The sequence below is a fragment of the Podarcis muralis genome, chromosome 13 (assembly GCF_964188315.1).
Source record: "Podarcis muralis chromosome 13, rPodMur119.hap1.1, whole genome shotgun sequence".
NCBI lineage: Eukaryota > Metazoa > Chordata > Lepidosauria > Squamata > Lacertidae > Podarcis > Podarcis muralis.
The window spans coordinates 37,699,369-37,715,729 of record NC_135667.1 but is presented as its reverse complement, the minus strand read 5'-3'; the positions used below and the strand labels follow the sequence as shown (position 1 = coordinate 37,715,729).

The window sequence follows — 16,361 nt, the reverse complement described above, 5'->3', positions numbered from 1 at the left end:
CTGCAGTGTGCTTGTGGAGCCTCTGGGGACACTCTTTCGCCATGTGCTGGGGATTGTCGCAGATGTAGCACTTCCGGTTCCCTCTAGGAGGCTTTGCTTTCACTGCTCCCGGTGCTAGGGCTCTGGTTGCTGACTGAGCCCTTGCACCTCCAACCTCCATAGGTTCTGCTCCTCCTCCTGGCGGAGGCGTGGATTGCGCACGCGCTGCTTCTCTGGGATCGAAGGAGTAGCCTCTGGCTGGTTCGCGCCCTCCGCGCCCTTCGTCCTTGCCCCAAGGACGTTCCTCCAGACGGACCCCAACTGCGAGCGCCCTCTGAACGATCTCCTGCGTGCTCCGGGGTCTCTCCCCCCTCGCAATTTCGTCCTTAACCGGGCCGCTCAAGCCTTCCCAAAACAGGTCTCTGACTGGAGCCGAATCTCTGTCCCATTCCAGGGCACTGACCAATGCAAAAAAGCGGGCATGATACTGCCGTACACTGGCCCTCCCCTGCTTAAGTCCATGCACCTCCTTCCGGGCAAGATCCACGTCTATGCTTGATAAGAAGCACCCATCCATCGCTTTAATGAAGGCATCCGCATTTTGGAGCGCCGGATCCTTATCTCTCCACAAATTGCGCAGCCATGCTTTAGCATCTCCATGCAAATGGGACATGATAAACCCCACCTTCCCTTGCTCATCTCTAAAGTCCTTTTCCAGGAGTTGCAGTGCACACTTTACATCTGCTCTAAAGTTGGGGTACTGTTGCAAATTCCCATCGAAGTGAGAGACTAGACCGCCTGCTCGTCTCCCCAACCCAATTCCCTCCGGTCTGGGTGTCAGTTGCCCTTGCTTCGTAAGCATTTCCAATCTGACCTGGAGATCTCTGTAGGCGGCAGCTGCGTCCTCCTCTCTCTTCCTGGATGCAAGTACCTCGGCATTCAGTTGTGTCACTGCTTCTCTGAGATCCGCTATCTGTTGTTCGGCCGTCATCTTGTCTGCCGTTCGTGAGCTCTCTAGTAGGCACCAGCCTTCTCTCCTCTCCGCTAGGCTTTCGATGCCCACAGAAATGGGGGACGGAGCTTACTGTCAGAGCTGCTCCCCGATCCTAGCTCACAGAGGATCACGCTAGCCAGCGTTCACTTTATAAAAGTCTTTATTGAGTTACAGTTTCCATTTCCAAGCTGCTGCGTGCAACTCTACGTCTTATGGCTAGACCGGCGAAGCTCCGTCTGAGTCTCCGCCCCTCGTACACCAACTTAATATCCTCGCCTTACTCCACCTTTTCCGCCTGACCATCCTTCTCTGGGTCCCTCTGCCCCCCGTGGTCTCCTCCCTCCGGGACTCCTCTGACGCTGACCCCCCGGACCCTCCTGTCTCCTTGCGTCGGGCTTTAGGACCTGGCTCCCTTTCCGGGCTGCTTAGTGCGCCGCCTTTCTGTGCATTTGAACTTGGCGCGCGCGCCCAACCTTCCACTTTCCGCTTGACCGTTTCTTCGCTCCCCGATGGGGGTGTGGTCACTCCTGACTCATGCCCTCCTCCCTGCTGCGAGCTGCCAGGGCTCGATCCCTGACATCCTTCCTCTCCACTGCGCTCTGGTGGGGACGCTGGCCCCGATTTCCAACTGCTGCCCTCTGAACCCCCGCTGGTCCCTTCCTCCTGGGGTGTCCCCCTAGGCCCCCCCTTTGCTCTGGCCACTGGCGCTCCTTTCTGTGAATCTTCCGATTCACTGGAAAGACTCGGAGATCTCGGGTCGTCGTCATCACTCATCCTTTCTTCGGACTCCTCCCCCTCGCTCTCTGTTTCCTCCCTTGCCCTCGCCTCTGCTCCTGAACCCCTGACAGTTTTATATACAGTACACAGCAGGGGTCAGCAAACCTTTTCAGCAGGGGGCTGGTCCACTGTCCCTCAGACCTTGTGGGGGGCTGGACTATATTTTGAAGGAGAAAAAAAATGAACAAATTCCTATGCCCCACAAATAACCCAGAGATGCATTTTAAATAAAAGGGCACATTCTACTCATGTAAAAACACACTGATTCCCGGACTGTCCACAGGTTGGATTTAGAAGGGGATTGGGCCGGATCTGGCCCCCGGGCCTTAGTTTGTCTATTCACGGTACAGAGTATCAGCAGGACCAGGAATCACACTGGCCCCAGTGCAGTGTTTTGATCATATGAGTCTGAAACACCAGCGATGAACGCGCAAAAGTGTGGAATGAAAACAGGCCACAGGGTGGTCCTTACCTGTGCTCTGGGCGGCTTTGACAAGCCCTTTTCTCAGCACATCCTTAAGCCAGGCCCTCACCCGTACCTCGCCTTCTCCCCCTACCACTGATACCACCAGGTTGGGGCGCGGGATTTTCCAGTGGTGCATTACCAGGCCGTAAGCAGCAGCGGGGTCAGACGTGTCTGACAGGCGTATGAACTGCAGTGAGAAGAGGAGTGAGAATGTCAGCCTCAAGATCTCCACCCCCATCGTTCTGCCCGGACACTGAGGTCCAGCTCCGAGGGCCTTCTGGCAGTTCCTTCGCTGTGAGAAGCCAAGTTACTGGGAACCAGGCAGAGGGCCTTCTCAGTAGTGGCACCCGCCCTGTGGAACGCTCTCCCACCAGATGTCAAAGAGAACAACAACTACCAGACTTTTAGAAGACATCTGAAGGCAACCCTATTTAGGGAAGCTTTTAATGTTTAATAGACTATTGTTGAAAGCCGCCCAGAATGGCTGGGAAAACCCAGCCAGATGGGCGGGGTATAAATAAATTATTATTATTATTATTATTATTATTATTATTATTATTATTATTATTATATCTTCGCCCATAACTCTGCCACCTCCGCAATCTATCCCCTTCCAGGAAAAACCTTACCTTGCTGGGTCTGCGGCCGGTGCCCACAAACTTCACCTCGCCATAGGCATCGGTAGGCCCCTCTGTTGTGTGTTGGGCTGAGTCCCATTTGCTGACAATGGCTGCTCCAAAGGCGTCTTCCGTGGCTACAGCGATGTGCTTGCTGCGAGGGCTGCCGCACTGGCACAAGCAAGGACCCCTACGGAACGGGAAAGCACAAAGGAGAGATCTGAAAAAGGGTGTAAGGTAAAGGGACCCCTGACCGTTAGGTCCAGTCGCGGACGACTCTGGGGTTGCGGCGCTCATCTCGCTTTATTGGCCGAGGGAGCCGGCGTACAGCTTCCGGGTCATGTGGCCAACATGACTAATCCGCTTCTGGCGAACCAGAGCAGCGCACAGAAACGCCGTTTACCTTCCTGCTGGAGCGGTACCTATTTATCTACTTGCACTTTGACGTGCTTTCGAACTGCTAGGTTGGCAGGAGCAGGGACCAAACAACGGGAGCTCACCCCGTCACGGGGATTCGAACCGCTGACCTTCTGATTGGCAAGCCCTAGGCTCAGTGGTTTAGACCACAGCGCCACCCGCGTCCCGAAAAAGGGTGTACCCCTAAGTTTTTTGGGGGGGCATAGACAAAAGCCTGTTCTCCTTTGGGTCCACACCTTGGGTCAAGAAGGGCCCCGGCAGCTGAGAAAAAAGTATATATATAAAAAAAAGTACATGTGGAGTTAGGGATGGTGGAGCAACTCCGTTTGGTTTTAAATGCAAATCTATCGAATTTGCAGTTTCCGAAACACTAAGAGAACTAAAAACAAAATAACACAGCCATCCTTCAAAATCCACACTTTTCCAAGTTTTGTGCAAAATCTGAGGGCCACAGGGCGGTTTACAAAATCAAAACACAAAAACACGTACCATAGTAACAAACAAAAACAATACCCTCCCAGTTACAGGCCGTAGAATGTTTAATTAGCCAAAGGCCTGGGGGAAGAGGAATGTTTTTGCCTGGTGCCTAAAATTATGTAAGAAAAGGTGTCAGGTGAGCCTCCCTGAGGAGAGCATTCTGTAAGCGGGAAGCCACTGCAAAAAGCCCTGCTCTCAGGTTGCCTCTGAATTCTGCACCAGCTGAAGTGCTTAAGATATCATTGACTTCCCTTTTTCTCTTTCCATTGTTCATTTTACATATCAAAAATCCCTGCATATTTTACAAAAACTATACCATTCAGTACAGTGGTACCTCGGGTAACATACGCTTCAGGTTACATACGCTTCAAGTTACAGACTCCGCTAACCCAGAAATAGTACCTCGGGTTAAGAACTCTGCTTCAGGATGAGAACAGAAATCGTGCTCCGGCGGCGTGGCAGCAGCAGGAGACCCCCATTAGCTAAAGTGGTGCTTCAGGTTAAGAACAGTTTCAGGTTAAGAACGGACCTCCGGATCAAATTAAGTACTTAACCCGAGGTACCACTGTATTCATTATTGCATCCATCAAAATTTATTTACACTGTTGAATTTATCTTAAAGCTGCCAGTGTTTTCAGCTGTACACAATTATTTCCTATATACTCAATAAATGTTTTCCAATCTTCTTTAAACGTATGCTCTCCTGTTCTCTTATTCTATATGTTAAGTCTGCAAGTTGTGCATACAGTGGTACTGTACTTTGGTTCTCGAACTTAATCCGTTCCGGGAGTCCGTTCGACTCCCGTAACGGTTCGAAAACCAAGGCGCAGCTTCCGATTGGCTGCAGGAGCTTCCTGCACTCAATCGGAAGCCACAGAAGCAGTTTCCGACATTTGGCTTCCGAATGGCGTTCGCAAACCGGAACACTCACTTCTGAGTTTGCGGCGTTCAGGAGCTGATTTGTTTGGAAGCCCAGCCATTCGAGAACCAAGGTACCACTGTATTCTGTCAACTTAAGTTTCCACACTGTCTTCAGTGGCAGCCCCACGTATAATGTGGTGCAGTAATTTGGCCTAGAGGTTATCAGAGCATAGATGACAGAAGTTAGGCTATTCCAGTCCAGATAGGGGTGCAGCTGGGCCACCAACCAAAGCTGATGAAAGGCACCTCGCACCACCAAGGCCAGGCGTCAGCAAACTTTTTCAGCAGGGGGCCGGTCCACTGTCCCTCAGACCTTGTAGGGGGCCGGACTATATTTTGAAAGAAATAATAATGAACGAATTCCCTATGCCCCACAAATAACCCAGAGATGCATTTTAAATAAAATAATACATTCTACTCATGTAAAAACACCAGGCAGGCCCCACAAATAACCCAGAGATGCATTTTAAATAAAAGCACACCTTCTACTCATGTAAAAACATGCTGATTCCCGGACCGTCCGCAGGCCGGATTTAGAATGCGATTGGGCTGGATCCGGCCCCCGGGCCTTAGTTTGCCTACCCATGACCAAGGCCTTCTGGACAGCAATGGATTGAGAAGTACCCCAACCTGCATACCTGCTCCTTTAGAGGGAAAGTATGGTAACTCCATCAATAGCAGGCAACCTTCCTATTCATCTGATCTAGGGAACCACCCACTAACAGTGTCTCCCGTCTTATCTGGCTTGAGCTTCAGTTTATTGGCTCTCATCCACTACCAAGGAAATGCCTTTAGGACTTAGGTATCTTGTGTGGGGACCTGATATATCTTGTCTTTCGCGCACACATGCATTTTCATGTACACTAAGTATGTACTCTCCAGTCATGTGCAGCCTTTGATTCTCACCCATTGGCGAGATTCACATTGAACTGTTAGCTATAACCGAAACAAAATTAAAAAAAAATTCCTTCCGGTAGCACCTTATAGACCAATAATACAGCAAGCACGGACAATAATACTTAGCATGGACGCTGGCACCAGAGCCTGCAATAAACCCAGATGCCAACTTTGCTGCCACATACACCCAGACAACACCATCACTGGACCCAACAACATCAAACATACCATCTCAGGCCTATTTAATTGCTCATCTTCTAACACTGTATGCCATCAAATGCCAACAGTGCCCTTCAGCTCTCTGTATTGGACAAAGAGGCCTACAAACCCTACGCCAAAGGATAAATGAACATAAATCTGATATCAGGAATCACAAGACAGAGAAACCAGTAGAAGAACACTTCAATCTCCCAGGAAATTCTATGCAAGATCTCAAAGTAGCTGTCTTATTACAAAAGAATTTCAGAAATAGACTGGAAAGAGAAGTTGCTGAATTGCAACTTATTACCAAACTTAAAACCATGGAGAGACCTGGTCTAAATAGAGACATTGGATTCTTATCTCATTATACATGATAAAGCTATTTTTAGCTATCTCACCCCTTGCTTTTTCCTGTAAGATCAATTGCGGTCATTAACAGTCATCAACAGGTTTACCACACCTATCAGCCAATCACCCATTCCCACCAACCTTCTGAGTAATACCCCTCCCCACCCTCTCACTATATATAAGGGTCTGGTGCATAGCTGTCAACGTTTCCCTTTTTAAAATGGAAATTCCCTTATTCCGAATAGGATTACTCGCAAGAAAAGGGGAAAGTTGACAGCTATGGTCTGGTGACTTCTGTTTCAGTGTATCTAAGGAAGTGTGCATGCACATGAAAGCTCATACCAATAACAAACTTAGCTGGTCTCTACTGGAAGGATTAAAAAAAAATTGTTTCAACTACGGCAGACCAACACGGCTACCTACCTTTAACTGTTAGCTATAACAATATTGTAGGAGAAGTTTGCTTGTTTAATGCTTTTGAGCGCAAATAGTATCAGATCTAGGCTGTGTGCCTAGGCAAATTATTTCCTAGCTTAAATGCACGGTGCTCACCTGTACCACTTTCCCCTCAAGCCAGCTCATAGCGTACTGAGACACTGAACATAGAAAAATGTGTTTTGAGTCGATACAGTTCTGCAGTGGACACAAACAGAGCCAACAACATAACTTATGAAAAAAGGAAACTCTTGCGATCAAATTACTTGCACCACTAGTGCAAGTCGGTCATTTTAGACTCTGGACTTAATAGCCTTAGGCCACGTCTGCAGCATATATTTAAAGCGCTCTGATGCCCACTTTAACAGCCATGGCTCCCTCTGCCAAGAATCCTGGGAACTGTAGTATGCTGAGGGTTATTAGGAGACGTGCTGCAGAGGGAAGTGAGGGGCAGATGGAGCTCATCCACCTAGGAAGGTACCCCATCGAGGAGAAGGAATACTCTGAGCCTTCACTTCCTTGCAGGATAATTGTTTGGAGAAGAAAAGGCTAAGGAGTAAACCCTACCCAAATCTAAAGTGGAGTCCCTAAGGTGGTTGGATGGCTCCTTGTACGCCTCCTTCCGGAAATGTCTGCAACTAAGCTGGTGCCAAACGTATTGCGCTGCTTTCCTTTGGACCACATGAGCGAGGCTGAGAGGGGGGTCTTGTCGTCTGGGCAGCCCAGGACCTCCATACACACGTCCCAGGGAGGTCACTTGGGTCCTGCTCATGCAGCTGACTTCACCCCCGGAGGCGGACTCCATTGTCTCTCGAGACAGATAGGTAAAAGGTAAAGGGACCCCTGAACATTAGGTCCAGTCGTGGCCGACTCTGGGGTTGCGGCGCTCATCTCGCTTTATTGGCCGAGGGAGCCGGCGTACAGCTTCCGGGTCATGTGGCCAGCATGACTAAGCCACTTCTGGCGAACCAGAGCAGCGCACGGAAACGCCGTTTACCTTCCCGCCGGAGCGGTACCTATTTATCTACTTGAACTTTGACGTGCTTTTGAACTGCTAGGTTGGCAGGAGCAGGGACCGAGCAACGGGAGCTCACCCCGTCGTGGGGATTCGAACTGCCGACCTTCTGATTGGCAAGTCCTAGGCTCTGTGGTTTAACCCACAGTGCCGCCCGCGTCCCTCTCTCAAGACAGATAGATGCCAACAACAAAATTACACGGAACTACGATTCCCAGCATGCTTAACAAACTGCATTTCCTATTATTATTATTATTATTATTATTATTATTATTATTATTAGGCAGCTGTGTGTGAGAGCCATGACAGCTAAAATGACATTAAGAATGCTTTAAATGTGCAATGTGGGTGTGACTCTAGGCACTCATCACAACCTTTCGAAGGTAATATCACCTCCTGGCCTCCTGCTCCAAAGTCCTGCTCTGGTGGCACCAAGGAGTCTACTAATCCGTTTACTAACACACACCCTTCTTCAGGAATCAATACCAGCACGATTGCACAGGAGGCTACATTTTTAAGCAAGCTGTTAACGGGATCTGTGTGGTAACGGTGTGCAGCACAGCCCCAGTTCCATGATATGAGAGTTGCAGCATTGCAAGAATAGACGAGTTTCCCAGTTTTCGTTTGTAAAATGTAGGAAGGGGTGCAATGTGTGTGTGTGTGTGTGTGTGTGTGTGTGTGTGTGTGTGTAAAGGGGAGAGATGATGGAAATCGGTGCATGCATACATATACACTGGTCCATGGGGTCACAAAGAGTTGGACACAACTAAACGACTAAACAACAACAACATACATATACACACACATATGTATACAGTGGGGTTGCCATGTGTCCCACTTTACAGGAAGCAGTCCTCTCTTGGAAAGGCTACCTGATCGTAGTCTGAATTAAAAACAAAGAACTATACAAAGGGACAGCAAGGGCCTTGAAGCTAACCATCATTACCATATTATTTGCTCTATAAGACTCACTTTTTCTCTCCTAAAAAGTATGGGGAAATGTGTGTGCGTCTTATGGAGCATATGCAGGCTGCGCAGCTATCACAGAAGCCAGACAGCAAGAGGGATTGCTGCTTTCACTGCGCAGCGATCCCTCTTGCTGTTCTGGCTTCTGAGATTCAGAATATTTTTTTTCTTGTTTTCCTCCTCCAAAAACTAGGTGCGTCTTGTGGTCTGGTGCGTCTTATAGAGCGAAAAATACGGTACTTAGCAGCACCTAGATCAGCCTTTCTCAATCTGTGGGTCCCCAGATGTTGTTGAACTACAACTCCCATCACCCCTAGCTAGCAAGGCCAGAGCTCAGGGATGATGGGAGTTGTAGTCCAACAACATCTGGGGACCCACAGGTTGAGAAAGGCTGATCTAGATAGTGCAGCAAGCAAGCACTCAGGTCACCTGGCCCCATTCCCCCTCCCCTTTCCGCAAAATGCCCTGCATTTGTATTTAAAGTGTGGCAATTATTTCTAAATTTGCATCTAAACCTAACAAACCAGCATACACAAATTATGTGCCAATTTAATGCTGATTTGTGTCCTCTTTAGATGCATTTCCTCTCTGGTTGTTGTTGTCTGGCGATGTGTAAGCGGTCATCCTAACACAGAGAAACCACTGGAGGAAACTGATGCCGAGAGGTGTTAGTCAGAAAACGCAACGGATTGGGAATGGGATGCAAACAGGAGGAATCACAGAGATGCAGCTAATATCCGGCAGTGCTGGGAGGAAGCAGAAAATAAGCTAGGAGTGCAATATAGGAGTGACCAAGAAGTAAGTAAATATGTCTGTTTCAGTTTCTTCTCTTTCCAGTCTTAGGTTTGCACATCAGTTTGGGGGGAAAGAAGTTTTTAAAAGTTTCCACATCAGTTTTTAAAAGTCCTTATCGGCATTTTAGAGCAAATATTCAATTCATCAGAATTTTAGTGCAATTTTCTCCCAAGCTACACATGCTTCCATGCAATTTCCCCTAAGTATTCATTTTTGCAAAGCAGTTCCTCCTAATTTTTTAGTATGTCATTTTCACTAACATAGGCATTCACCTGTTAGCGTGTGTGTGTATGTGTGTACACATACACACACATTTTGTACGTGCCTGAGAACTACATTGCAAAATTCAGAGAAGTGAAAATTCCAAAGAACAGCTGTGCTGTGGTTTTTATATTGTTTCAGAAAGTGTGAACCGGCTAAGTTTGCCATTTAAAAGAGAACAGAGTCAGATCCCTCTCCCACCCGTAGCAGAAGCACAGGAGAAGGGGAGGGTTATGATAACACAAACCCTCGGAGCTGGAAGTTGGGGTTTCACACCGTTGCCTATTCTGAATCTTGCGGAAGGTGATAAAACCAGGTTTCACTCACCCAAGTTCCCCCGGTTGCTCGATAAAGGTGGTGCAGACTTTCTTCTTGAAGAGTTTGGGGATCCATGCCTACGGAGAAATCGGGAGTTATGGACACAACAGTCCTGGAAAACCAACAGCCCAGGCCCATGATCACCCACAAAACCGGCAAGGTCTGAGGGATCTGTACCTGGTCTTTCTTGATAGAATTGGCCATGGAGCGGAAGAACAGGGCACAGCCGCTGCCAGATTGCAGCCGGCGTTTCTCCAGGCACTTTCTCTGGTGTCTCACCCGGAATGAGTAATTGAAAGACCGAGCAAGGTAGAGACAGCTTCAGATCCCACCCACAGGCGGCGGCAGAACCCCACCCTACCTTGGAACTTGCCTGACCGGAAAAACGCTTCAGAGAGAAGTATAGAGTTCACCGGGGCAGATTTTGATCACAGTTACTTTCACAGCAATGATTGAATTATTGGGGTGCGTGTGTGTACTTCCAGGGATAGCCACTCCTTTAGTCCTCTTTGTTTTCGTCACAATCACTCCTCCCTTCCCGCCAGCCATGTTCGGTTCAACTCATTCAGCCAAGTTTTGAGAAATGGAGATAAATAATTATGTGTGAGCCGGCATTCTTTAAGTCTGATGTTCACTTTCCTACTTTTCCACCACCAAACCCCACAATTTGCTTTAATTGGACGAGGAGCGTTGTGCTGAGAAGTGGCTAAGTTTCTAATTCTTTGAATATATCTCAAAGCCTCTGGCCGCTGGGAGGGTACACCTCTTCCCACCAGGAAGAATATACAGTGGTACCTCGGGTTACATACGCTTCAGGTTACATACACTTCAGGTTACACACTCTGCTAACCCAGAAATAGTGCTTCAGGTTAAGAACTTTGCTTCAGGATGAGAGCAGAAATCGGGCTCCCGCAGCGCGGCAGCAGTGGGAGGCCCCATTAGCTAAAGTGGTGCTTCAGGTTAAGAACAGTTTCAGGTTAAGAATGGACCTCCGGAACGAATTAAGTACTTAACCCGAGGTACCACTGTAATGGCATGGTAAAGATGAGGCTAGCCCCATCCATTGGCTAAATAAGGAACAGCTCGCTTTCCTCTTCCCTCCCCAGTCCTTTTTCCTTTTGAACTGTATTCACAACCACGCCATACATTTGAAGCACATGACTTTTCCCAAATAATCCTGGGAATGAGAGCTACAGTTCCCAGCACACTTAACAAACTACAGTTACCGGGATTCTTTGGGGAAAGTTATGCAGATGGTGTAAAGCAGTCCCTTGTCTCACCTTCTTTCACAATCCTCTGTCATCAGCTATGTGCCTGTTGCCTTTTCCACTCTGCTGATAACTTAGGGTTGCCATATTTCAGGAAGTAGAAATCAAAAGTTGTTGAGCTTCTCTCCCCCCCCCCTTTTAGGGGCCAAAGTTGTTGAGTCCCCCCCCCCCCAAAAAACGAGCTTTTTTGCACGATCTCCATCCCCCCAAAGTTGTTGAGCCATTTTTAAACATTTTCAGCATAAAACCCAACTTCCACAATGGGTTGCCGGACATTTAAATCAGCTGACGAAAATTCTGCCTGGACGTGACTCTTAACCAAACAATTAAACCCCTGTGTTGCAAACAATTGTAATTATCAGAAATCTTATAAATCTCTGATTTTTTTTTGTTTTGCAGAGAGTGCATAATTCATATATTTCATACTGTTCATTGTTCTGTATAGATTATATAAAGAGTTTATATTGACAACGCATTGTTGTACTTGGTCATCGTGTTGCCTTGGATATTACTGGTCGTGACTCTTAGCAGCCAATCCAAAGAACTTTATTGTACTAGCCATTGGCCATGACAAATTTGAATCAAAAATAAACACAAGCAAAAGGAGTGCCGCTCCACAAATAATGGTCTCTATTTATCTGCGTCCCTATTACAGTTCACTGCTATATTGCCCAGGGTCTTCTTTCAGATCTTTTTGGCCACCAAAGTAAAAAAGGGCAGCTTTATGAGTCACTGAAACGCTTACATTGCTGAGAAGCCACAGACGGCAAGGTGAGAAATTGCCTCCTGGGTCCAGTGTATATTGTGCAATATAGTAAAAAGTGCAAGAAGTCTTCCACCTGCGGTTGCCCACATATACAGAGTCTGTCTTTGTACAGCACCCTGTTATATCGTCCGTCTAGAACAGTGGAAGGCATAGCTTGAAAACACAGCTCAGTAAAAGCGAATCTAAGTGAGGCTAGCTGGAGATTTGGCTCTAAAATGGACTGTTTTTAGAAGAGGAAGCCAAGAAGCATTCAGAGGACTCGATTGCTTGCAGATCACATGGTGATTCTGTCCAGACTTTCGGCAGCCAAACCCTGGCATTGTCTGGGAAATTCCAGATGTATGGCAGCCCTATAACTTCTTCCACCTTCACTTTACCTTCTCACACATTTCAAGTCGTTCAAAGAAGCAAAGAGAAGGTAGAAGGTGAGAAGTAAAGATTCAAACAAGCCCAGAGCCAAACTGAGCACATTTGGAAGGCCTTGGGCCTAGGATGAGTTGGGTACACACAGCCCAGAGAGATCCATGGCTGTCGGGGGGGGAGGAAGGAAGGAAGGAAGGAAGGAAGGAAGGAAGGGCAGAGCAAGAAAACCACACAAAAAGACCAAGACTTACCTGACCAGCTGTTGCATCTTCCTAGAAGGTAGGCCCAATATTGCAGCTCTCCTTCCTGTCTGATCTGCTGCCCTGCAGGTTCAGTGCCTCCTCTTGTGAAAAAACACCACACAGGGTTATATTCTCCTGCTTAACTCATAATAAATATTGGTTTGAAGTGCAAGAATAATAACATTTGTTAGATAGAAAACCAGGCCCAGCAAACATTTGGGCATTTGTGAACCTGATAGATTGACATATGGGCCTCCTAATTTTGAGGTCCGGCGACATCACTAATAATTGTAAGAAGTAATTTTAAAAAAATACCAGTCTCCAACAGGAGATAAAGCCAGGGATGCTTAGTTTAAAAGAAGCTTGCTTGTGTCTCAAAGTAGTTGGGCACAGCCAAGTCAACGCCTGCTTGCAGAATGAAGTGGGAATGAGGCGAACTAGACTGCGCCACATCAGATTGCAGGTTGGCAAACTGCATTTTTTAATGCTTCCCCTACATTAGAAGCTTAAATAAAAATGTAGAGAAGGCTAGAGGAGAACCATTCTCCTTGATGGGCTCGTTTTCTACTTGCAGGGAGCGCTTGCAGGGGGGAACATTAAAAACCCCCATATCTTCTGCCTGCAAGTCTGAAGTGGTGCAGTCCATTTCCCTACCCGTTACATGTGTGGACTGGGTCTTAGTGGATGAATCATACGAGTTTTAGTTGATTGATCCATTAAACCTGCATAAATATGCATGTGCATTTTTAAAAAGCCATCATTGTAGGTGAGACAATGCTTCCTGTGTGAAGAGAAAAAGGAGCATGTCTCTTCCTTTTTAAAAATCCCTCGTTGTTTTTTAATCTGCCTGATGCATCAAGGACCTGCTTTTGCTCCGTCAAAAGGCCTTTAAAAGATTAACCGAGTCATTGACTTGCATGCCGCCTCCCACATTCAAAGGCGTTGTATCGGTATAGTAAAGTGTTCTGGGCAGAGTACATTTCCGCCTTTACTGTTTTCAAGAGCGACAAACCACTGAGGCCAGGCAGCAGCCAGTGCTGAGGTACCTTTAAAATTCATGGGAGCAATCCGTTTCAATTAAATGGTTGCTTCCTTCTGCTGTCCAAGGATGCCCTGAGCTTCTTTCGAAAACCAGCAATAACGCTCCTCTCATGAAAAGAAGACTCACAGTGCAATCCTATACAGTACCTCTGGTTACATACTTAATTAGTCCCAGAGGTCCGTTCTTAACCTGAAACTGTTCTTAACCTGAGGTACCACTTTAGCTAATGGGGCCTTCCACTTCCGCTGCGCGATTTCTGTTCTCATCCTGAAGCAAAGTTCTTAACCCGAGGTACTATTTCTGGGTTAGCGGAGTCTGTAACCTGAAGCGTCTGTAACCTGAAACGTATGTAACCCGAGGTACCACTGTACAGGGACAAGTAAGTAGGGACCTATGCTGTAGTAGCCTTGGCCATTAACCCCATAGCACATGCTCCCAGGTAGGTGTCTGTAGGTGCCATCCTTTTTGGTAGCCCACTAGCCCCTGTCCTCATTGTAGCGCGGGTCTCCTATCAAATAAGCACTCTAGGGATCAACGTGGGGTCTGTAAGCTTGGTGTGAATTTATAAGGCCAGGTGTGCGGAAGGGCAGAGCGCTGTGGACCTGCATGTATGCTTGAGAATCAGTGTGTGCAGGGCCAGATTTAGGTCTGATGAGCTATTGAAGTAACGGTGCCCTTTATATGTCCACACACACACACACAAATATATATATAATTTTATTTATACTTTTCAGCTATATACATTTCACTGATTTCAGAATTGGGGTTGTGTGAGTGCAGCATCCCTGACTGAACAGTTCCCAAAACCTGACATGGACAAACTCAGTTGTAGGTGCCTCCAAGAGACCCATTCGGTTCAGCCTGATTGTTTGCGGTGATCGCGATGGACAAATCTGTCAATTGTGGTTCTCTTCTATATCAGTCTTCAGTTACCCACGTTTGTGCATCGGATTGCATTAAAGGGGGAGGAGAAATCCTCTCAAAGAATTGTCAGCATTTTAGCACTCATTTCTCCCAAGAGTGTGTGTGTGTGTGTGTGTGTGTGTGTGTGTGGAGTTTCGCCTCATGTGCACATTTTTGCAAGCCATGTTCCCTAATATAACTCCGTTTATTACATGCCCCCCCAAAAATATACCATATTTTTGTGTGTATAAACTAGGGTTTTTTTAATTAAAAAGTTATGCTAAAAATTTGGGCTCGTTTTATACACGGGGCAATCTCCCCCCATTTTTTCAATTTTTAGCCCCCAAAAAGTGGGGGTGTCTTATACACGGGGGCATTTTATACAAGAAAAAATACGGTATATGCATCTTTAGACACACTTTTCCCTAATATTCATACATATTTTTTGCGCACACAGTTGGAGAAGTGCAGTTTTCTGGTTTGGGAGTGTGTGCTGTTTCTGGACACATGGATTAGATAGGTTCAAGTTAAAAGTTGGACAAAACCAGGTCTCACCCCCATCCTCCTCCTGAGGGGATTGTGACCTGTTCAGGGGCAGTTCTTGCACTGTCATCCGGAGAACAGGACACCAGCAGGAATGATCCAGGTCACTGCAGGGCTGCGCAGGTATTTATAGATCTCGGCCAGCTCTGTGGATTCGGTTTCAACCGCTGGGACCCATCAGCACATTCCTGAGGCTGCAAGGAACGCTGCCTCTCAAAAAAATAAAATGCTCTGGAGCATCACCTTGGCTCCTGAGTCACTCCTTTTCCTCTCTGAAAAGCAGGGGTCCGACTTGCCTCCCTGTAAGCCTCCTATCGCCATATCCTTGGGCTTCCTTAAAAAATAGGTTGGGCTGCTGCCTTTCGTAAAACCCAGAGATGACATCTTTTGTGGTGGTAGGAAGTTTGGCCTAACTCCACTTTAACGATCCAAAATTGGAGGGGATAGATGATAAACTGTCTGTCTGTCTATCTATCTATCTATCTATCTATCTATCTATCTATCTATCATCTACCTACCTACCTATCATCTATATCTATCATCTATCTATATATCTATCATCTATCTATCTATCATCTATCTATCTATCTATCTATCTATCTATCTATCTATCTATCATCTATCTATCTATCTATCTATCTATCTATCTATCTATCATCTATCTATCATCTATCTATCATCTATCTATCTATCTATCTAATCTATCTATCTATCATCTATCTATCATCTATCTATCATCTATCTATCTATCTATAGCTATCTATCTATCTATCTATCTATCTATCTCTCTCTCTCTCTCTCTCTCTCTCTCTCTCTCTCTATCTATCATCTGTCATCTGTCATCTATCATCTATCTATCATATCTATCTATCTATCATCTACCATCTATCATCTATCTATCTATCATCTATCTATCATCTATCTATCTATCTATCATCTATCTATCATCTATCTCAGTGTTTCCCAACCTTTTTTGGGCAAAGGCACACTTGTTTGATGAAAAAAATCTCGAGGCACACCACCATTACAGCCCCGTGACGTCAGCGCGCAGCGTCTCGCCGGGAGGGACGCACGAAAGTGTAACTTTCAATTTTTTTCCCTCCCCCTTGCCGGGGAACCTCCAAGCTTTGGGAGTGGGGGGGGGGAGGAGGCAGCAAAGCGAGGGACTGAGGGACTCCTCCAACGACAAGGGTTGGGGAAGAAGAGAAAGGGCTATTCCGCTCCAGTCACGGGAGGGGAATATGTACTGGCCCAACTGGTGTGCGGTCTTCGGAAAGCGGGGTGCGGGAAGGAAGCCTAGGCTCGGGGTCCACCGACCTCGGCGGAGAAAGGCAACAACCGGAGCCGATG

The 16,361-nt window shown here is 46.9% G+C and overlaps 1 protein-coding gene across 1 annotated transcript in view; it reads right to left on the bottom strand.

The window, feature by feature from the left end:
• Positions 1–10,187, bottom strand: part of TRPM4 (transient receptor potential cation channel subfamily M member 4) — a 54,382-nt gene extending 44,195 nt beyond the window's left edge. The window contains exons 1-4 of the mRNA XM_028702716.2: positions 10,062–10,187; positions 9,894–9,961; positions 2,846–3,023; positions 2,223–2,403 (exon numbers count right to left, since the gene is read on the bottom strand). Coding sequence (XP_028558549.2) covers positions 2,223–2,403; positions 2,846–3,023; positions 9,894–9,961; positions 10,062–10,088 — 454 coding nt within the window. The 5' untranslated portion in view covers positions 10,089–10,187. The remainder of the gene's footprint in view (positions 1–2,222; positions 2,404–2,845; positions 3,024–9,893; positions 9,962–10,061) is intronic.
• Between the last annotated feature and the right edge of the window lie 6,174 nt (positions 10,188–16,361).